General features: G+C 41.8%; 4 protein-coding genes across 4 annotated transcripts; 2 read left to right on the forward strand and 2 right to left on the reverse strand.

Annotated features, from left to right (window-relative positions):
• The first annotated feature begins 4,038 nt into the window (after positions 1-4,038).
• Positions 4,039-17,790, forward strand: LOC132265752 (chitobiosyldiphosphodolichol beta-mannosyltransferase). The gene is made up of 5 exons (XM_059766523.1): positions 4,039-4,069; positions 11,861-11,956; positions 13,372-13,468; positions 16,155-17,474; positions 17,536-17,790. Exons 1-5 carry the CDS (start codon positions 4,039-4,041, stop codon positions 17,744-17,746), a joined length of 1,755 nt encoding a protein of 584 aa, XP_059622506.1. The 3' UTR covers positions 17,747-17,790.
• A 33-nt stretch (positions 17,791-17,823) lies between these two features.
• On the reverse strand, positions 17,824-18,645 carry LOC132265802 (transmembrane emp24 domain-containing protein eca). Its single transcript, XM_059766579.1, has 2 exons — positions 18,415-18,645; positions 17,824-18,349 (listed from the first exon to the last, which is right to left on the reverse strand). The coding sequence occupies exons 1-2, from the start codon at positions 18,536-18,538 to the stop codon at positions 17,832-17,834; spliced, it is 642 nt and encodes a 213-aa protein (XP_059622562.1). The 5' UTR covers positions 18,539-18,645; the 3' UTR covers positions 17,824-17,831.
• Position 18,646: 1 nt separating this feature from the next.
• On the forward strand, positions 18,647-19,785 carry LOC132265801 (DDRGK domain-containing protein 1). Its single transcript, XM_059766577.1, has 2 exons — positions 18,647-18,841; positions 18,911-19,785. Exons 1-2 carry the CDS (start codon positions 18,745-18,747, stop codon positions 19,687-19,689), a joined length of 876 nt encoding a protein of 291 aa, XP_059622560.1. The 5' UTR covers positions 18,647-18,744; the 3' UTR covers positions 19,690-19,785.
• Positions 19,767-21,373, reverse strand: LOC132265800 (histone-lysine N-trimethyltransferase SMYD5). The gene is made up of 3 exons (XM_059766576.1): positions 21,071-21,373; positions 20,876-21,003; positions 19,767-20,810 (listed from the first exon to the last, which is right to left on the reverse strand). The coding sequence occupies exons 1-3, from the start codon at positions 21,116-21,118 to the stop codon at positions 19,781-19,783; spliced, it is 1,206 nt and encodes a 401-aa protein (XP_059622559.1). The 5' UTR covers positions 21,119-21,373; the 3' UTR covers positions 19,767-19,780.
• Positions 21,374-22,034: the final 661 nt, after the last annotated feature.

The following is a 22,034-nucleotide window of genomic DNA, read 5'->3' on the forward strand; positions in this document are numbered from 1 at the left end:
CGAGTGCGATGTGCTAAGGGATGGGGATGTCATGCACACTTTAATAATGCATCTCTCTATACAGAAAGCACCGGAGAGATGAAAGACGAACCACGGAGCGTGCTTTTTTCCACCATGAAAGGCCCTGTGATTGTGTTAAATGTACTCCTAGCAAATGATTACACGACTATATGTGTGTGTGTCTGTCGGAATAGAGTGGAAAAATTGCGGAGATGTAATTAAATTAATGCTCTTGCGAAATTCCTCTTCCACCACTTTGTCCCTTCTTTGTCTCCACTTAATGACACACACTGTGTAAATTCATCAAATATTCGGCTATCTTTCCGCAGTTATGGAGAGAGAAAGCCCAACGTCTAAATCAGACTTGTGAGTCAGAGGCTAAGTACAATTTAATCTGCGTGTGTCGTCGCAAGACAAAGAGGGACCAATTTAATGTTTTAGAAATAATGATGATGTCGCTTTTATGGACAATATTTGCTTCTGGGGTGTCTGTTGTTGGCGACGAGGAAAAGATTCCGGATAGAAAAAGTAATGTATCCATTTATCTTCACCCAAACACGATGATTTTGGGGTAGATTGCGCAATTTTTGCCACCTTCTCCACAGTAGAATGTTTCTATACAGACTGCTGCAAAAGTGGAGTTCGAACAAATGAAATCTATACATTTCTATCACGCGATTTTGACTGGATTATTGATCCAATTATGTCCAATAGACAATGAGAAAATGTTACACGCAGAGTGTTGAAGAAAATCAACTTATAATGTTGACTCTGGTGACAATTTGCTCATCACTGTATTTTCGGCACAATTGCAGATAGTTGGCATCACACTGATCGATCACTTTACATATCCTGGGGAGTGAAGAAACAAGAGAGAGTGTAAGAAATGCCAAGGGAAATAAATGGCTATGAAAATATTTTCCATTCGTGCTACACTTTTCCCGCCTTTTTTGCTCAAATGTTGTCAATGAAAAATTTTCTGCTATTTATTGCTTCACCCATTTTCCCTCTGACCACCATCGGACGCTCTTTCAAGTAAAGTTGGAAAACTTTCACAGCAGCACAACAGTGTGGACATTTTTCTTTTGGAACAATTAGAGAGGAGTTATAGAGGAAGTGAGAGATTTTCACAAGTTGCGCTCCCCAGAGGCTGATGGGCACTTCCGGTGCGAGGGACAATGTGAAATTGGCCTGAGAGGAACAATAAAGAGTGACAAGAGTGAAAAAGAAGATGTACAGAAGATAGTCTTCCGCAGTATTCGCAACATGAAGCATTTCATAAAATTACTGTCCGAGCATCTTTTTCTCAGGACGCACCATAATGTTTTTCATGTTCTGTCTTTAAGTAGTTACACTCGAGTTGAAATTACTGCGCCAACTTTATTGAAAGTTTAACTTTACTTTATATCACAAGCAACTGAAGTGCTCCAGACGGAGTTTCAACTCTTGCAGAAATTGTACACTTAAAATTATCTCATTTTCATACTGATAGATTTTATGGAGAATTCAAATGATGCTCAAGAGCGCAATTTGATGGAGTGAATTCAGATGAGACTCGCAGGTAGATTAATTGTGTCTTAATTGCACTGCATTATGAATCCCAGCGTGCATTGACAAGGCATTGAGCTCAATTGGTAGGTCTGGGATATCAAAGGCAATCACCCACTCTCCACATATCATTCACTCACTCTGTGCTTATCTCACCAGCAATTGTAATTCAATTGCAATATTACATGTCTATATTAATGTGGTAGATCGTTTATCTTTGCTGGGCTCGCTTTGTAATTACTTAATTGATTTGCTGAGTGGTGGAATATGCAAATTTCAACATCTTCCCAGCGCTCTGGAGTTTGTGGTCAGTCAGCCCTGCAGGTTGCCAATTATATCGACACTGATCCATAGGATATTTCTGCCAAATCAGGTAAATTTACATTGCATTGTATAGGGAATTTAGAGGCTATCTTGCAATTTTCTGGGCATTTTCACACGAATTGCGCGAGGATACATTTCAATTATGTGCTGGTGGATATTTGGCATAAATCAGGCGAGGATTTATTCTTCCGGAATGCCAGTATTGAGTGTTTGCGATACAATTGTTGAAATATTTGCTGAAATTTCACATTTTCGCCATCGGGATGTTTATTCATATTTACATTTTTGCTCAGACTTCTCTTTCTGCAGTGCTTCAAGGCGAAACTTACTTCAGCCATGCAATAAATATAGAAGACATACTCTTAAAGATCATTTCCTTGTAATTCAACTCAAATATTTCATGTATAAAATATAGAAGAAGAAATCTTCTTTCACAGATTTATATTAAATCCCAAGAACCAGTGAAATAAGCTTAACTGAAGCACAGTCAGTTTGAATTTAATTAAAAAGATCTCCAACTAATAAGGTCCTCCGATGAGAGACAGTGTGAAATTCTGCGTGGGAAAAGCACTGTGCCGTAATGGAAAAGTTTTGACGCGTGATGATGAGCCAAGGAACACTTTCTCGCGAAAGAATTGGGTCCCTTCCTTTGTCTCGTGAGGTTACAAGAGTGTGTTAAATTAAACTTTTCACTATGTTCACAGAAACTGTGGGCAGAGGGTTTTGCAGAGAGCAAACATATCCCAAATTTTCTTGAAGAACTTACTCTAGATTTGCAAATGGAAGCCGAGCGGATGGAGATATATTTGAATTTTATTTTAGCACACTCTCTCGGGACGAGAACGCCTTCTGGTTAACCTCATTATTATTGGTGTTGAAGTCTGGTGTGAACCTTTTGTCGACCCGTGAGAAGCCATATATTTCGCCTTGGGGGGAGACCCTAAGACGGAGACATCAGCGCGCTGCTTATCGCTTTGGCAAATATTTGAGAGCGGAAGCGATGCCAAAAGTGCTTGAGCCATTCATAATCAATTCATGAATCTTAATACAAACATTGGTGTAAAAGCATTTTATCATTACTTGGGATTCATGATTTCTCAAATATATGCAAACCCAGAGCTCCTCTTGCCGCATGTTTGATGCACCGGAAGCCCACTTTCCGACACCCCCAAGGCGTCCGCTCAACCGCAAAAGTGTTTTGCACTGCGCTTTCCATCGCCCACCGCCACCCACCTGAATTTTGTCCTCTCGAAGCCACAAGACGAGGTCCTCGCCACAGCTTCTCTGTGGCTGAGAGGCAAATGCAAATTTATCGCCAAACCTCACCAACTGCTCCACTCCCACGCTCTTCTTCGGGTCACCCAGACAAAAGAAAACCCCACCTTTGCATGGGTTATTGGACTCTGAGGATGGATTTTTCACCATATCTTGCGTACGAGACCCGATTCAGAGGTCCGCTGCATACGTTTGTCTGGTGCTGACGATAAGGAAATCCCTTCGAAATCAACTGGCAGGAACTATTTTGCGAGAGGATTTAAAGTTTTTTTTTTTCTCCCACCACTACTCAAAACACAGAAACTCTCCTACAAAATGTGTGCTGCGATTGAAGGGACTCTTTTTTCCACTCAAGTGTGAAGAAAACAATGAAATTCGATTTATTCGGAATACAGATTTCCGTGAGCATTTAATCTCTTCACTAAATATTTTTTTCTTCTTCTTCCCTTCCGCCAACATTGTGAGATTTGAAAAGTTTTGGCGCGCAAAAAGGATTAAAGTCAGCGATGAAGTGGAAAATCTTTGTACATGAAATTCACACACACGAGAGGGCGAATGTTGTGAATAGAGATTGAAATAAACATATTTGTTGGATAACAACTTTATACGAGATTGACTGCACATGATTTTATTTGAGAGCACTATTATCGATACATTGCATTATTCATCTGATGATTTTCAATGAAAATATGGCTTGTGATTAAGTGTATTAAATTCAAATCACACGTTTGTATGAATAATTACAAAGAATTTCCAGGTATGAATTAGAGGATCAATTAAATCGTCAATAAATCGTTTGTGTTTGTAAAAGTAAATCCGAATCTGTTGAGCTTCATTGAGAGATTTCACACTCTTTCCTCATCATTACCTCCTTTCGACAATGGAAACAGGATGGAGAAAGAGGAGCATATTGCCAAAGAGGGTGAGACAGACTGGTCTTCAATGGGGAGGGTAGATTTCCTAGTTCACAGCAGAACATCGTAAAACATTATTTAATGGAATCAGGAGGGTTGTATGAGCTTTTTGTGTGCCGTCTATGTATATAATGCGGAGGTGCTCCCTCGAGGGGAGAGAGAGAGATGAGAGTATTCTGCAGAAATGCACTTACATATCTGTAATTGCTATTTCAACGCTATGTTAGTTTGCTGTATAAACAGAACATGAAAGTAGCACGCTGAAAGCTCTAAAGTTGCTGTAAGTGCTTAGTGGAAGAGTTCAATTTATTTACTTCATTTTCCATTTAAAGTTATATCCACGGGCATTTCTGCTATGGACGCAATATGTCGTGGCAATAAGAAAGTTGTACATTTTTGCAACACTTTAATAAATTAAACTTCCTTCTGTTTGAAATTAATAGCACTTATATGAAATGTGTAATTGTATATAAGAATTTTTTATGGACAAATTGAACGATTTTAACACGCAGAATTTGGGCTTTTATATGTATAAAAATATAACTGGTGGGAAAAACCACAGAAATAGCATGGTTATCGAGGGACTTTTGTGAGTTGAATCAGCATGTGTGTGTGTGTGTGTGTTGTTCATGGATGATTTAGATGCATTTTCAGTCAATCCATAAGAGGATTAATTTGAAATTTGAAACATGAGAGAATTTCTGCTCCAGCATTGCAACATCTGAATTCAGCCTCAGCTGTAAAATACACTCTATAGATAAACACTTCAAGGAGCTTTTAAGCTTTCCAAGTATGTACAAGAGTATGTAGGATTGTCTGGAAGACAATAAGGCATTGTGGATGTGAAAGGATTGACTGCAGAGCACTTTACTGTAAATCAGAGAAAGATTTCTGCAATTTAGGGAAAATCGTTCTATTTCTACACGCAATAAAGTCTTGTTTTATTTGCAGATGAAGCCTTAAATTAATCCACCACAGAAGTAACAATCAATAACTCATGGTTTATTTTGTCCCTATGATCAAACACAGACTCTGACCGACCACAAAATCACATGACAGCCATCAGTCATATTTCCCCCAATAGGTGTCCATTTGTTATTCCTCTGCGTTATGATTTCAATAAAATAAAAAAAAATGCATATTTCCTCTCGAACATCAATTTCAATGTGATATTTTTTACTTTTGCCGCGCACGCAGTGAATAAATTTAATAACTCAACTGCTTTCTCAGTAATTGCAATCACGGAGTTTCTTCAACTGCAATTTTCTTACAATCCTGTTTCAAAAGAACTTGATGGGTAATTGAAAGAATTCATCGCGTTTCAGCAGCATTTCTTTTTCTCCCCCCATCCAATTGACATTTTCTATCCTTTCCCACCACAAATGCTATAACTTCTTCAATTGCAGGGTGTGAAATTTGTTGAAAATTGCGTGGATGGATGTGTAGTGAAATTCTGGTTTAAATATTTACCGAGAACGACACGTGAATCATTCAACTAAATGACTCCAGTGTCCCCAACCTCATGCACTTTGCATAAATTGAACTGAACCACCCCCAGCTTTCCACTCCCCTTCAGAGTGAGGAATAATCATGATTATGTCAGCGTGTGAGACGGTGTGCGAAATCAACCTGAGAATGCTGTATGATGATGTATAATGAGGGGTGGATTTTGGGGTGGGCGACGGCTGGCAATGCGAATTGAATATTAACGTATGCACTCTTGTGCGCATATTTATAATTAAACCAGGTCTTTGGCAGATTGTCAGACACTCCATGGAGTTAACAATTACATGTAATATGCATATGAACATGGAATTTGCATGTGCAATTTGTTAATATCTCCAAGTATCAAAACTTTACCGTCTCGCGTTGACTAAGAGGTGCGTCTAGGATCTAAGTAGATTATCTAATTTGTTAGTGCTTGTGCAAAATATAAAAATAAAGAATATGAGTAATTTGGAATGAAAATGAGATGATGTATTTAGAAATCATAACTCTTGAAATTTACTTACCGTCCTCTTGATCCTTTCACCCAAAACACTTTTCCACAGCAATATTTCCAACAAATAAACTCTGGGCAATCCTCTAAAGAGATCTTCCACGACAATGCAAACAAAAACGGCGTACCAACAATGAAAGAAGTACAAAAGAGTCCCAGAAGTATAGAATCACATGTGGAAAATGTCCCCTGAGGGCTGAGTCTTGAAAATGGTCAAAATCAGAATCAACAGAACATCATCGATTTTTAACTTGTTGACATGAGGTCAATTTTGAAAGTTTCGTGAGTCTTGAGTCAAAATCAGCCTTCGGAATTTTTCGGGAGGGGAAATGCTTTCGGAACGCAGGCAGAAACGTCATTTTGTTGTTTTGATTTGAGCCAAGTTGAGGTGTTTGAGGCAGAAAATGATAAAAATGCTCCTCAAACTTAACTTTTACCCCAAGAATATCTGGGGTGTCTGCCCACGCCTTAAGAAGGCTAAAATTAACCCTCGGGCGACAAATATGTGAATAATGTGCATTATTAACGTACAATGTTCTCCTGCGGTTATACGAGAAGTCCCAGGAGCAGAATGAGACTTCTGCGAGTGATCTTGAGGTGCCCACGAGATGGGGATCATTCTCCCCTTTGCAAAAATTTCTCCATCCATTTTTTTGTAACCAATTGTTCATCTTCTGATTACACTTGGATTTGTACTATCTGTCCACATGTTCAGTTCATTGATTCATAATTCATGAGACTTAAGCACTAAGCAAAGGGCGAAGAATTTGGGAATTCCATTCAATTAAAGATACCTTCAAAACTGAAAATGTTATGGCAAGGATTATGCATGACATAATAAAATTTGGATTATCGTTGCCTCACACTGCAAAGGACTCTCAGGGACTAAAAGAATTTTATCTCGCTAATAAGGAAAATTATCAATATAAAATTAAAAACAATTAAATAATTATTCTATTATCCATTTCCGATGCCATCGATGGCCATTTGATACTCTAATTGTTTTTTGGGGTGTGTTGTGTGTTTTGTGGTTGTTGTTTTGGACGAACTTTGTGCAATTCCTCCCAAACAATTTTTGGAGGAAAGAACTCCAAATGGTGGCGCCTCGTTGAGTATGCAAATGCTGAGAGTCACACTTCATTGCACTGAATTCCACTCGAAGCACGGTGGTGGTGCAATGCAAATGTGAAATTGTACTTGATTTTATCGGTCAGCCAACAATCATGAGAATATGCATTTTGTGGCTGCACCCATGGGTCGCTTTCACGGCAAAACACATGGCACTTCGCATTGAAATTCATGGAAAAGCTCCTTCACATCTCTCCGCAAAGCTCTCGGAAGCTTTTTGCCTGGGACACACATCGTAAATTGAAGCTGGTAGAGTTGTGCTTGTTAGTTTTGAAAAAAGCATCACAGTTGGGTTTCCACTATATGTTTTATTTCAGGTTAACTGATTAAAGACATGCTGCAGACTACAAATCATCTTCATTTTCAGCTTGGCTATTTTCACAAATATATATAGGGTTGTTTATTGTATTTTGAATGTCCTCGACAAAAAATACACAAAACATTATAGAGAACATACGACAGCAATTGGGCAAAACTAATGAATATGAATTCTTCACATTTCCCTCAATTTTCTTTTCATCTTTCTCTGGTGATCAGATCTGTGATACATTTGTCATGTGCATCGCATATGAAATCTTCTTCACATTCCTTTGAAATTCATCCGTTGAAACATTTAGTGCTCTTGAGAACTCCTCACAAATGACATATTTTCCCTCCTAGAATCACTTCATTTGTAACTACTACTTGTAGAACTAATATTAAAGACAACGTAATCATATTTTCAAACACGATTGAGTCTAAATAACTTTTTTTTCAAATTGCATCATCATTATATTATCTATTTCGACATTTTGAATGGGTTCCAAAGTTTTATTGGTGCTGCATATTTCTCAACAAGGAATAATGGAGAAGTTTTTTTATTGGTTAAATGGGTAGAAGATTATGCACAATTGCAATCAAGGGTTGAAATCTCTTCTTAAATCACTTCTTTTTCAAATAAACAATCACTACACCTACAATGAAAAGAACCACGATAATAGCAATGATGTATGGATAAAATGGCATAGCAACATCGAGATTATCAACCTTCTCCTCCAACTTAATTACTTCATTTACTTCCGCATCTCCTGCGATATGTATGTCTCTTCTGCAGCGATTGTAATAATCACAGACATAATTCGTATCGCATTGATTGCGAAAGTGATCATTTGTCTGGAAATAATCCATGGAAATACCAAGAATTTCTGAGAAACTCCTCATTAGTGGATATCTTTGTGAAATGGTGTTACGAATATCATTTATAGGAGCAAGAAACCACGCGCCAATCTCTCGATAATCGTCCAATCGCTCAATGCAATTCCATAGAATTAGAATATCTGACGATTCATTGAATAATACATAAGTATAGAATTGTCCAATATCTTCACAACCGTCTATCATTGGATCGAGCCAGTATTGTGGTGTTTGCTTCTTGGAAGGTGTTGGAAAAACATGTAAGCTCACGTATTCACATTTTCGTTTTTTCCACCTTCGATCTTGGTCACAATCAAAGCGAGTATTTAATAGAATAAATGATTTCTTATGATCATACATAGGATAACACCCGCACATCACACTAACAGACACTTTTCCCAAATCACCATAAGGATTATAGAAGATATTGAGAGTTTCCGCTGAATTAGGCAAATGTGCCACGGGAATAAAAAACTCTTTCGGAAATTTAGATTGATATTCTAAACAAGAAGTCATATTCACGTGTAGTTCTTCTGGTAGAATGCATTTTCCCTTCTGCATGAAACCATTAGCAATGGTAACGAATATAAAGAGCAAAACAAAGTACATTGTAACCTTTTTCCACATGGTTTCTAGTCAAAATTCACTCTGCTTTTGACAAGAAAATCATCACAACTGCTCTATATTAATGCTTCATTATACTATTACTCTTGTGAAACACGTAATTTCATGGTTACTTAACTTGAACTTTGCTATTAGCTGGAAATTGTGAAGTTTGTCTGGCTAAAATTCGTCCAATTGGAGCATTACTATCAAAAAGTACGTCATAAAACTGAATTTCTAGTAATCAAACACATGATTTTTCACTTCTTTTGCATCAATTTCCCTGGGTTGGATCATTCTATGAGAGATTAACACGGAAAAAAAGACTTCATGACGCCTTGCTTAATACGCTTTTCCCCCTTTTTTTTCGATTTCAACCCTCAACTGAAAATTTAATGTTTTCAGAAGAATACATTTTCCACCCGAAGAAATGCGCTTTATGAATTGGAAGAGCATCGCTTTATCCATTGATAAAATTATCTTTTTCCGCTCATTTCTTTATTCTACCATGAATCACTCCCTGCTTTTTTATTGCAAAATCCTTAGCCACGTGCACGCGATGTGAGGAAATCAGTCAAGAAACAGTCGGAGATAATTGTCCTCCTTCCGTCGAGGCGAAATGGGAAAGAAGGCTGCAAAAGGGAAGCATAAAGTGATTTCCAATGCAATTATTTATAGTCACATTCAATCGATTTGTTTGATGAAAATGGAAAGTATATATTATATTATTTTGTACATTTCCTGCCAAGACGGCACCCAGAGTTAATCTCTTCTAACAAATTCCCAAGCAAATTCCCTGATGTGTAAGATGGATTTTCTCTTTGCCAGAAGGATTTGTTCACTTCCACACAGTATTTTCTCTCCAATTTATCGTTCATTAGCGAGAATGAATGTCGAAATTCCACACAATTCTGTCAATTTGATGGAAAAGAGTCAGATGAGATGAGAGAAAATGTGATTTACCATCAATGAAATTCATTAAAAAGAAAAGAATCCCTTCTGACTTGATGACTATATATTCAAGGTTTTCCTGATTCATTATGAAATCTATAATAATGCTGAAAATTGTAGTAAATTATTCTGGGTTAGCAGGAAAAGTTCAGTAAACTTCCTAATATGTCATCGTAAATTTTTCCTATGACGAAACTGGAAGGCCAGAATGCGCACATATAAAAGCCTTTTTCTTGGCGTCAGGAATTTCAGTTTTTCTCTCAATAATGTCTTACACCGTTTGGCTCCTGGTTCTCGTATTTGTACTTGAAAACAACTGTGTTGTACTGAATGGAAGATGCAAATTTCCACCTAAATTTCGGTCTCCACTGTTAAGTTGCGATCCTCTGAGTAAATTCGCGGGAAAATATTTGCGAACTGTTGCTCATTTGCCCAATTCTAATGAAACACTCAATATATTTCACAATCCTTTCAACACACTGGATAAAGTTCACGTCAAATTCATTTGTCTGGAGGATAAAATAAGTAAAAATCCAATTATAACATTGATGATGATGTTTAGTTGTGAAAGGAATGTTCAAGATCGATTTAAGTGTATGGATTATAATATTCGATATCGAAATTCATTGCCAATCGTGAGCTTTCCCAGTCAATACTGGATAGATCAGAATATCACAGCTTGCAAGGAGACAGGACAATTCTTCTCTGAGATCTTCTACAATGATGTTCTTCTGGTTCTTTGGAGTTGCATTGAACGATCGGAAAACTCAAGAGAAATCGGATCTTGGATCTTGACGACTGAAGATCGCATTGAAGCAGCACTTGAAGCAAGACCTTTTCTTCTGTCCAAGTTTGAGAAATTGCTCGATGTTCCTGTTGAGATGTTATCACTTAATGACATCCTGTCTAATCAGTGTGACAGCGAATTTACGTGTCAGTATCATTTGAAGTGCATGATTGGAAGAAATATTTCACAAAGCAATCGTGAAGACTTTAAACACGATTCTGATTACATAAATTCTTCTTATCTATACTACACTTCAATTGTCGTGTTGATTTCCATTGTAATCCTTTGTACAATAAAGTATGTGAAGTAAACTGTAATTTTATCCTGAAAAAAAAACAAATAAATTCTCTTGTTAAAAAACACTAACCATTAGGTATTCATGTGGAAAAGCATTTCCCATCAGCAAATCGTTCACTTCATATTTGCAGAACGGGCGAAAAAGTGCCTGAGGACATAAATTTTAATTTGTTGCACAAAAGTAACAGCAAATGAGGGTGTTTTTCCTAATGTGAAATGAGAGTTTGCATGTCGAGGGACGGCGCGGTTTAATTTGAAAGCTAAGGCAAAAAGAAAATGTACGTAATCGCCAAGAGCATCACACAAGGGTGAATCATTTTCCAATTCCGAAGACATTCTTCGACGACCATCTGCCATCTCTATAGTCATCTTTTTGCAGGGCTGAAAATACATTGGGCAATTTGTGTGGAATTTTTTTTAATAAATTGCAACTCTTTAACCTCATCCAATGCGAGCTAAAAAAAAAAACTCCACATCCTTCGCATTGTTTGGTTGAGGGAATTTTAGCAATTTTCCCGCTGATGTCCTGCTTGAATCAATAAATTTCTCCGCAGGGAATTTTTAGAGTGTGTGTGCGCCAAATATATTGTTTGGTGGATGAAATATTAATTTTCTGATGATAAAATGCAGCATAAATTTTAGCCCCAATTTTCATTACACCCTCTGATTTTATTTTTTCTCTCTTCAAACTCACCCGCACAAATTTTTCCGCGGAAATTTATCATGAAGAACAATATGAGATTGAGGGGTGGGAAATTTCACCACACAATCATCGTTTGCTCCATGATTTTGGCCCATAGCAGAACGTTCTGAACTGTCTTGGCAATCTTCGCGAATGTCCCCTCTTTTTGTTTTTGCCAGGACATGGGAAAAAGGAGGCTGAACGCTGTGGGAATAAATTTTGTCTGGCTGAAGAAAAACAGCAACAATTTATGGAACACGGAGTATTAATTCTCGGTACATTTATTAAAATATCCCCATGATTTAATACACCCGCCGAAGACGATGTCGAGACCCTTATCCGCGGAGGGAAAGACAAGGCTTCCACTGGTAATTACCCACATTTGCAAAGTGTTCTCTGGAGCAGAAACGAGGACGTTATTCTCAGCATGCTCTGAGTCTTTGTGTGTTGCTAATTAATAACATTAAAATTCAAGTTATTGTTGAACTTCTAAATATGTGAGCAAAAATAGAAGACAGTCTTTTTCTGATAAACACATTCTTAATCATATATTTACAGATATTAATCTTCCGAATAATCTCGTCAATTATTACTTTTGTAAACTCTGCAATAGTTTGCAATGTCTTGAGAATCATCAATCGAGAATGATAAAATCTTTGTCGAACAAGGAGAAAATGAAGAACTGTCCAAATCCCTTTGGCATTAACATTGACCGAATGATAACCTAAACACGCACACACAATGTATGTTAAAAAGCTTTTGAAGTGCTTTAATGTTTAAGTGAATATTAAGTGTTGCAGAAAAACTCTTTTCCTAAGTCACATTATCATAAAATGCAACTTTAACATAAACTACACTCTCTTTGTTTTTATCTCTTCCCCTTTCAGTCTTTTATGAAGAGTCACACACTTTCTGAAATTCCTGGTAGATTTCAAATAATCGCAATAATCTCCCAATCATTGGCAAAATGTCGAGGACCTTCGCCTTATCCTGGAGGAGTTCATAAAAGGGGAAATTGTTTTATGTAGCCGAGGTGAAGGTGGAATGTCTTGCGGAATAGAGAAATATGAGAGGAAATGGTATTCTCGAATCTATATTGCATCCTTCCGTGATCTCCCCAATTTTCTCCCCATTTTTTTTTCTTCTTCATTCTCCTTCATCCCTCGGCAAGTGGAAAATCATTCGAAGGGCGGAAGACTTCAAGCGAGGCACCACGACTGTCGAAGTGGGTAGTGAAAATGGAATGAGATCAATATGAAGGCTTCCAGGACGTGGAGGAAGGACTAAAACAATTTGGAAGCTCAGGGATTTTTAGTGGCAGCATTTCTCTGCTCATCCTTCGAGTGTGAAGGGTGAAAATCCTTCTGGATCTGCGCTCTTGTGTGTAGAAGAAAAACAGTCTCAGTCTCAATATGCATCCAAGAATCCTCGAGAGAATGTTGGGGATTCTTCCCTTTTCCCTCCGCACGACATATAATTGCAATATGAAAACTCTCTTACATTTTGCCTCACAATATTAAATACATACGCAATTCCTATGGAGTCATGATTTCATTTAAGAACCTCTGCCGCCTGATGAGTTGCTTGGCGAGGGGAAAAGAAAAGCAATTTTCCACTTCACCTCAAATACATTTTAGCCACACCACGATGAAAATGACGGCATCAGTTTTTTTTCTTTTCGTCTTTCCAGCGTCTTCGCATGCGAATGAGACGCGCGTCTCACGATTCTTCATCTCCACAACAAAGGCGAACACAGGGGAAATTTCCCCAAAGTCCATGGTGAAAAAGTGAGCAGTATATATGTATTGTGCGGCATATTTTTCACGGCATCGTGACTCGTCATTGTGGCCCACGTTCGATGCTCTTTTTGCAGATCCTCCAATGAATTTTAAATGAGGATTTCTGGAATTGTCAATATTTGACGGGTTAATTTCTGGTGTGAATGAGTTGCGCCACAATAGAGTCAACTCGCGTGTCTCTTTTGAAAAATCATCCCCATAGGCAAATATGACATTAAAATCGGCTCTCTCGAGTCGCTTGTTTTTCCACCCATCGAACATGCGTGCAAAAAATCGCAATTGAATGGGTTAAAAAGAGGGCAACAGCGAGTGATAAAAGCAAATATATCGAGAGAGAGATATGTAAATTGCGAAAGGGTTAATGTCAAAGGGTGAGTTTGGCACTTTGATCCTGTTGAGGGGAAAATTCTGTGGACATTGCCGAACAATTATGCAAAACTAGCATTCAAAAGGTCAATAAATAATCTCATTTCATTGAGATTACTCTTGAAATTAACACTGAAATGTGATGCTCTTTATTGATTATGAATGAGTGAAAATCGACAGTCTAAGGACTACTAATTAGTCCATATCAATCCTATTTCTCCCCTAAAGTTATATAAATAAGTGAAATTGCACGAAATTCGTCGATAAAAGAGGATAATTTTATCAAAGCAATCAATTAACTCAATCAATTAAAGAGGAAAGAAGGAGAATACAAACTTAAATTCTCACACAAACTTTATTTTCCACTCAAATCTTACAAAACATTACTCATTTTGCCTGTATTTTCTAAAAATACATTGCGAGAGAAATATAATTGCAATGAAAATCAGCAAGAGTAAAAATATGTAGTTAATGAAATTAACGTGATTCTCGTGAGTTTTCTCCGTTTTCACTTTGGGTTGTGTGAAACACGCGTTTGGCTTGCAATTCACATCACAATTTCGATCTGGCATCACCTCGAAGTCCTCAAGAGTCACAGGAAAAGCCTTCAGAGCGTCAAGACTCTTGTTCAGTATCCTATTGTACTGAGTGACGTCAAAAGAAAAGAGATGAAATGGTTTGTTTTGGGAAATTATCAATACACCAAGATCGTAGCTTTGCTGAAGATTCTGACAACCGACCAGAACCAAGAAGTCCTTCTCCTGCCGCAGAATCGTAATTCTGCCGTCCGGCACAAGTTCAGAAGGACACTTTTGAATCACATTTCTGTCAGATTTCAAAGGAAAATAATCATATTCAACTGCCATCGTGTTGGTCGCATTGAGTTTGAACTCAAGAAGTGCCAAATTAAATCCACACGCAAATTCCCACTCTTTAGCGCCTGAGAGAGTGAAGATTATGTCGTTCTGGTGATTAAATTCCATTTTCATCTTATTGCACATTATCGATGAGCCGAAGAATGGTTGGAAAATGTGAGTTCTGCCCGAAGAAGCGGCCAAAAGTGCCAATGGATGCCACATTTGTACGGAAGTCTTGCCATTGTTGTCGCCCAGTTCTGGACAGGAGCCGGGAAAGATTTTACACTTCACCATAACAAGAGCCAGACAAGAGAAAAGCACCAACAGATTCATGTTGCTCAGAATGTTGACTGTCTTTTGCTGCGTGCAGAACATTGCTTTTGGCCCAATAAATTATCCACTGACTTATTGAGAAACTTAATGGCTTTCTGATGCTCTTCGTCTCAAATGTTTTAACCTGCAAAATCGATAAAAACCCGTGTGAACATACAAATGTCGCATGTTCAAACTTGACCACTCAAACATCCACTCTTTCAAGCGTGAAAAAAAAATATTGTGAAGCCTCTCTTACCCACCAGTTTTTGCAACCCTCTATCATCCCCGAGAGTGCCGCAAAGCGCGCACATAAATTGCGAGACGAGCGCGCGTATGGAATCACGACTGGAGGGCTCATGAGGTGGATAATATAATGAAAATGTTAAGTACTGTTTGCAGACGCATTGGCGATTGCCACGAAACACATGGGCTCGCCTGGGTGGCTTTGCAAAATCACCCCCGCCGTGATTTCCACCCTGGCGGCGGCGGCGGCTCTCGAAAAGGTTTTGCAACTTTCAAGTGGCGCCAACGAATTTCCCCGGCTTAATTTTCAAAGGGGGGGTGGAATAAAAAATTCATTTGCATGCCCAACAATCGATTCTATATCGCCAGTCTCGCCAATTTTCTGCATTTGTATTTATTTATTACATTGTAATATACGATTTTCAGCTGTGTTGCTCCTTAATTGTCTGGACTAAGTTTTCAGACAGGAGAAAGAGAAAATTATATATACATTCATTGACTTTCAATGACAATATTATTTAGCATACATATATTCTAACTCAAAAAAAAGATACTTAGATTAAATGTTCTCGAAGATTATTTAAAATTGATTTTTGAACAGAATAAAATGCTTATTTTATCAGTTAACTCGCTATTTGAGTCAAAATTTCAATAAATATCAAATGAAATCAACTGAATAATTAACAAAATAATCATTATAGAGCAATATTAACATTTTAATCAAAGATTAGGAAGTGTTTGTGATAAATTCGCCAAAATTTCAACTCGATTTTACTCCTTAATTTTAATTCTTTTTAATTTGTTCACCTAAAAAATGGCAATTTTAACTTTGATTGATCTTTTAGAATTCACAATATTGCTTTGAATTTAATTTTCATCCTTTATTTTTTGAGTTTTCATTATCACACTTTCCTAATCACGCTACCAAATTCGTTTCTCCCCTTCAAATTCAGCCTCTTTTGCGCCATCTGTGGCCGAACATTGCACCTTCGGCGACTGCCATCAGCTGTTCCCCCAAATTCGCTCCTGGCGCGTCACTGTGGATTGTTTACGTGTCTCTCGTGCACATCCTGCTCGTGCGTGAGCTCTCATCGTCTGCCCGACATGTCCGCGCGAAAGAGGGTGTGCGTGGTGGTGCTGGGCGACATCGGGCGCAGCCCGCGAATGCAGTATCACGTGAAGAGTCTCTTGGAGCACAACTTCGCAGTGGATCTCGTGGGCTACCTGGACACGACACCCATCGCGGCAATCGCGACCAGTGAGCAAGTGAAGATCCACGAGCTGAATCCCTTCCCGAATCTCGAACTGCCGCGCCTCATTAACTACGTGACAAAGACTATTTGGCAGTTCCTCACGCTCCTCGTGGCGCTCCTGTCAATCTCCCGGCCACACCTGATGCTGTGCCAGAACCCGCCGGCCATCCCGACTCTCGTGGTGTGCTACTACTACTGCTGGGTGCGGAACACGCGTCTGCTGGTGGACTGGCACAACTACACGCACTCCATCCTGGCGCTCACGTCCGCGGAGACGAGTTTGCTGGTGCGCCTGGCGCGCTGGATTGAGGGCTACTACGGCCGTCGCAGCGCCGGCAATCTGTGCGTCACGGAGGCGATGAAGCGGAATCTGCTGGAAGTGTGGGACATCAAGGCAACTGTGCTCTACGATCGCCCGCCAGAGCACTTCCGCCCGATCACGCTGGAGGAGAAGCACGAGCTGTTCGTGCGCCTCTCTGAGACCATTCCGCAGTTCCTCACGCGCTCCCCGGACGACTTCAAGGAGAGCGGCGTGCTGGAGTCCACCAACTTCACGCAGAAGCTCAGCAGCGGCGCAATTCTCGTGAAGCCCAACCGGCCGGGAATTGTCATCTCCAGCACCAGCTGGACACCCGACGAGGACTTTGGCGTGCTGCTGCAGGCACTGCAGCTGTACGAGGACCACGCGGCCCAGCAGCCGGACATCTTCCCGGATCTGGTGTGCGTGATCACAGGCAAGGGGCCGCAGAAGGAGCACTACATGACGCTGCTGGGCGAGAAGCGCTGGCGGCACGTGTCCGTGTCGGCGCCCTGGCTCGAGAATCAAGACTACCCCAGGCTCCTGGCCGCCGCCGACCTCGGCGTGTGCCTCCACTGGAGTTCCAGCGGCCTGGACTTACCCATGAAGGTGGTGGACATGTTCGGATGCGGGCTGCCCGTGTGCGCCATCAACTTCAAATGGTGAGTCAATTTGCATCCTTCCAATAACAATTCGGAGCCTGAACTTTTCCCTCTTCCGCAGCCTCGACGAGCTTCTGCAACATAGAAAGAATGGCTTTGTTTTCGACACTCCTCAGCAGCTTTTCCAGCACCTTTGCTACTGGTTCGAGCGTTTCCCGGACAACATCGCCCTGACACCCGTGAAGGACGAGATGGAGCGCCACTTGAGGACGTTCCAGCGCCTTCGGTGGCAGGACAATTGGGACAGAGAGGCGCTTACGTACTTCCAATGAAAAAGTCTCCAAGTGAAGAAATCACACCTTATGAATTCCACAAATCGAGTGTTTTACATTACAATTACATTAACTTGCAAAGGCGCTACACCAGCTTCTTGGCCTCGAAGAAGCTCTTGAGATGGCGCATCTGCCAGAAGCCCATCGCCACGAGGACGATGGTCTGCGCCAGTGACCACCACAGCACGCGGGAGTTCGTGCTCTCGCTGGTCTGTCGGAATCTCTCCTCGCGATAGCGCTGGTAGTTCTGCTCCTTCGTGATCTGGTCCACCTGGTCCAGGAGTTGCCGCATCCGCAGCTGCAGCTCCGACAGCTTCTCCTTCTGCGCCACATTTGCGTAGTCTATCGCGTGCTCACCCACCTGGATGTCCAGATGCACGCGCAGCTGCGAGCCACTGAACCACGCCGTGCTGTTGGAGTACATGCAGATGACGTGCTCGCCGGGTGTGTGGGAGGTGAAGGAGATGCGCCCGTCAGAGCTGTACACTCGCGACAGGATGGTCTTGTCGTCGGGATCACGCACCTCCACGTGCATCCCAATGCCGGGCGAGGAGGGCATGAAGCCCCCCGAGCGCGGGTCGTACAGCTCGACCTTGTAGTTGACTGAAAGGAGGCGCGAGAAGGTGAGAGAAGAGCTCTCCCTGACCAGGTCACCTAACCTCACTCACCGATCACTGTCGTCTCATCGGGAATCTCCTCGATGAAGCACTTCCTCTCCGTCTCGGCGATGTGGAAGTAGAGAGCATGGGTGCAGTGAAAGCCTAAGATTAGCACAATCAACCAATTCCACATAATTATCCGTGAAAATCCGGTGAAAGCCCCAACAAGAACGACACGTCAGGACGTCATAAACCATTCACCACCACTCCACAAGATGGCTCTCAGAGCGATGACGTGTAAATTCTTCCAGAGGGCGCTGATGACTTAACGAAGAATTCCGAGCAGAGCAAAAATAGTGTGCTGATGTTGTCCACATTTACCTGGAAAATCAAGTGAAAATGGACTTAAATCTACTGATTGGCATTGCTGGCAGCTTGCTGGTGATCCTCCTGACCACACTGTACTTCCTCAATAAGGGAAAGACAGAGAAAAAGGGTGAGAAAGTGCTTTTGAATGGTTTTGTTGTGACATTTGACTTCATCAGGAGATTATTTCCTTGCCCAGATCCCGGAAATCAGGCTCCAGCACGAAGGGGTGTTCCTGTGCGAGTGCAGGAGGGTATTCCGCGTCGTGCCCAGCTGGCGCGGAATCAGCGAAACCGACTGAGGCAGGCCAATGTGGCGGAGGAAGAGCCAGAAGATGATGATGTGGAGGACGAGGCAGCTGGTGAGGCGACGAGTGAACGGCCGATGCCTGACTTCGCCGGGGAGAAGATGGGGGCCAAGAAGCGAGCCAAGCTCGAGGCCAAGGCGGAGAAGAAGGCGCAGCGCGAGGCGGAATTGCGCGTGAGGGAGGAGAGGAAGAAGAAGGACGCGGTGCTCGAGGAGGAGCGTCGGAAGGCGGATGAGAAGGAGCGCGAAGAGGAACGGGCGCGAGAGGAGGCAGAGAAGCGTGCTCAGGAGGAGCGCGAGAGGCGCGAGCATGAGGAGTATCTCAAGCTGAAGGCCACCTTCGATGTGGAGGAAGAGGGCTTCGAGGAGGGCGAAGATCAGGAGAATCTGCTCAGGGACTTCGTGGAGTACATTGAGCGCAACAAGGTCGTGGTGCTGGAGGATCTGGCCACGCAGTTCAAGCTCAAGACACAGGCGGTCATCGATCGCATCACGGATCTGAAGGCCGAGGGAACGCTGACGGGCGTAATTGACGATCGGGGCAAATTCATCTTCATCTCAGAGTCCGAACTGAAGGCAGTGGCCAAGTTCATCCGGCAGCGTGGCAGAGTGTCCATCGCGGAGCTGGCAGAGTGCAGCAACACGCTCATCAATCTTGTACCTGTTTCTTGAAGAGACATCAAGGAAAGAGACCCACTTTTCCCTCAACTGGCGTCATTTTCATTGAATCCGTTCATATGTGATGAAAAGCAGGTGAATAAATTTATAAGTTGATATTCAGTGCCTCCATTGCGTCATCGGCCTTCGAAGCATCCTGATTTCCGTCCCGCATTCCCTCATCCTCCTCCTCGTCCTCCTCTTCGCTACTCGTCACGTCCGGATCGCCTGCCTGGCTCGTGCACAGTCCGCAAGTGCACGCGAAGAGGTAATTGTCGCGCAGGAACTTGTGACGCGTGTGTCTGGAGCGATTCAGGAGACACTCGCTCAGGTATGAGATGCAAATCTCCTCGCCAGGCGCGATGTCACGCAGCGCCGAGATGACCAGCCGATGATTGGAGTGTGGGAACTTGATCTCGGCATTGGGAAGGCAACTGTGATTGAGTTTGCTCTGCACCACGTACAATCCCGATCCCTCCACGTCCAGGAATCCGCCGGAAAACTCCTCAAACTTGTCGTACAGCGCCTCAATGTCATTCTCCAGCGTCGCACGATCGTCCACATTCGCCAGCTCGGTGTTCCTCTGCCAGGCGGCGAAGGAACTCGTGCCGATGCCTTGTCCATTGCGTCCCACCAGCACGAAGAGCGCCTTGAAATTGTCCGGCAACAGGAGCTCCTGATACACGGGCTCCACGAAGATGCCGGCCATGCACTCGTGCAGTCGTGTCAGCTGCTCAGTGAACTTCTCGCCCAGGATCTTGTGGCAAATGCTGTCACACACTGCCTGGCACTGGAATTCCTTCAAGGTGCTGAGAATGTCTTGAGGATTGCCTGCCTGGCACACCATCGCGAAGATCCTCGCGATCAGCATGATGCTGCACGTCTCCGGCGGGAAGTGACAGTTGCGCCAGATCTCCAGCAGACCCTCCAGGGGCGCCCTGAGCCGACAGAGAGTCTCGTGATACTTCTTGAACGCCTCCAGCCGGCATTCCTCGCTGCAATACAGAATTCCACATTCCTCGCACTTGCGCTGCCTCTCACGCGTCCTCAGGACGCCACACTGCTCAGGATAGGGCAGAGTGATCGAGGAGTCATTGGCCAGACGCCTGGCGCACTGTTCAGCCGTCTCCAGAGGCCTTCCGTGAGGAAAGTCAGGTTAGAATTGTGAATGAATAACCCAATTCCGGCATCCGACACTCACCTGAGACAGTGATGACACGAGAGATATCCGTAGAAGGCATTCCAGGGGAACTGGCAGGATATCAAGGGTGATTCCTCGAAGATAACGTCATCTTTGCGGAAGCTTCTCGTGGCTTTCAAACATCGACCCTGCAATGCAAGCAAACACCCGGAATCACAAGCCCAATGAAGATTCTGCATCCTGACCATCTTCTACCTTGTCTTCGGTATTCACCAACTCAAATCCACTGATATTTGATGCCATTTTCAGCAAAATTCTCAGGCAAACTCACGTGTAAACAAGAAAACGTGCGAGCATCTCAGCCAACTTAACGAAAGAACCAAACTGACCGTTATTGTCTACGCGCGCATGTAATCAAAGTCAACAATTTCAGAGAAATGACACGGAAAAAGGTCGCGGAAAATTGAATGGGAAAAATTATGTCAATGTAGCACAAAAATGCGGATCATTTAATTAATTGCTCTGCATTTGCATTTATTCTTCTCGCGAGAGGAAAATTCAACCTCACGTGCCGGCATTTTGAGGGTGTTGCTGAGTGAAAAATGATGAAAATCTTCTCCGCTCTTTTTCATGAAATATATGCAAATGCATCCTAAAACAAGTTGGTATTTAGGACGATGGTGAAGAAAAGTGGCAGGAGAAGAAAGTACCTTGGATTTATTAACAATTGCCATGAAAATGTCGGTGCTTTTCTTTATGGTAAAAAAACACAAGTAAATTACATATTGTGTGAAATTTGATGGAAATCAACCCTGCAGTGTGAGAATATATGCAATACGTCGCGAAGGGACTTTTTTCTGACATTCTTCGGAAGGCAACAGGACATTTACGAAAGCTTTTCATTGAAGAAAATCATATTGAAGGCACACGTGTTCTGCAATATGCTAGCATTACTTTCGTAAAATAAAACACTTGATTGAAGTTTAAATATTATATTGCCTTTAAACACAACCAAACTTAGCTCAACTTGCAGGACAGAAATACGCCAATAAATCCATTATGGCCGTAATAAAAACCACCTGAAAAGTCTATTATTTACTGACTCAAATATACATATGTAGTGATTCTGCAGACCATCTTTATTTACAGAGCATGGAAAACAATTTCAGCGAAGTGTATGTTTCAGTTGGAACATTTTCTCCATTCGATTCATTTACAA

This window comes from Phlebotomus argentipes, unplaced genomic scaffold (genome assembly GCF_947086385.1).
Source record: "Phlebotomus argentipes unplaced genomic scaffold, Phlebotomus argentipes genome assembly contig_5, whole genome shotgun sequence".
NCBI lineage: Eukaryota > Metazoa > Arthropoda > Insecta > Diptera > Psychodidae > Phlebotomus > Phlebotomus argentipes.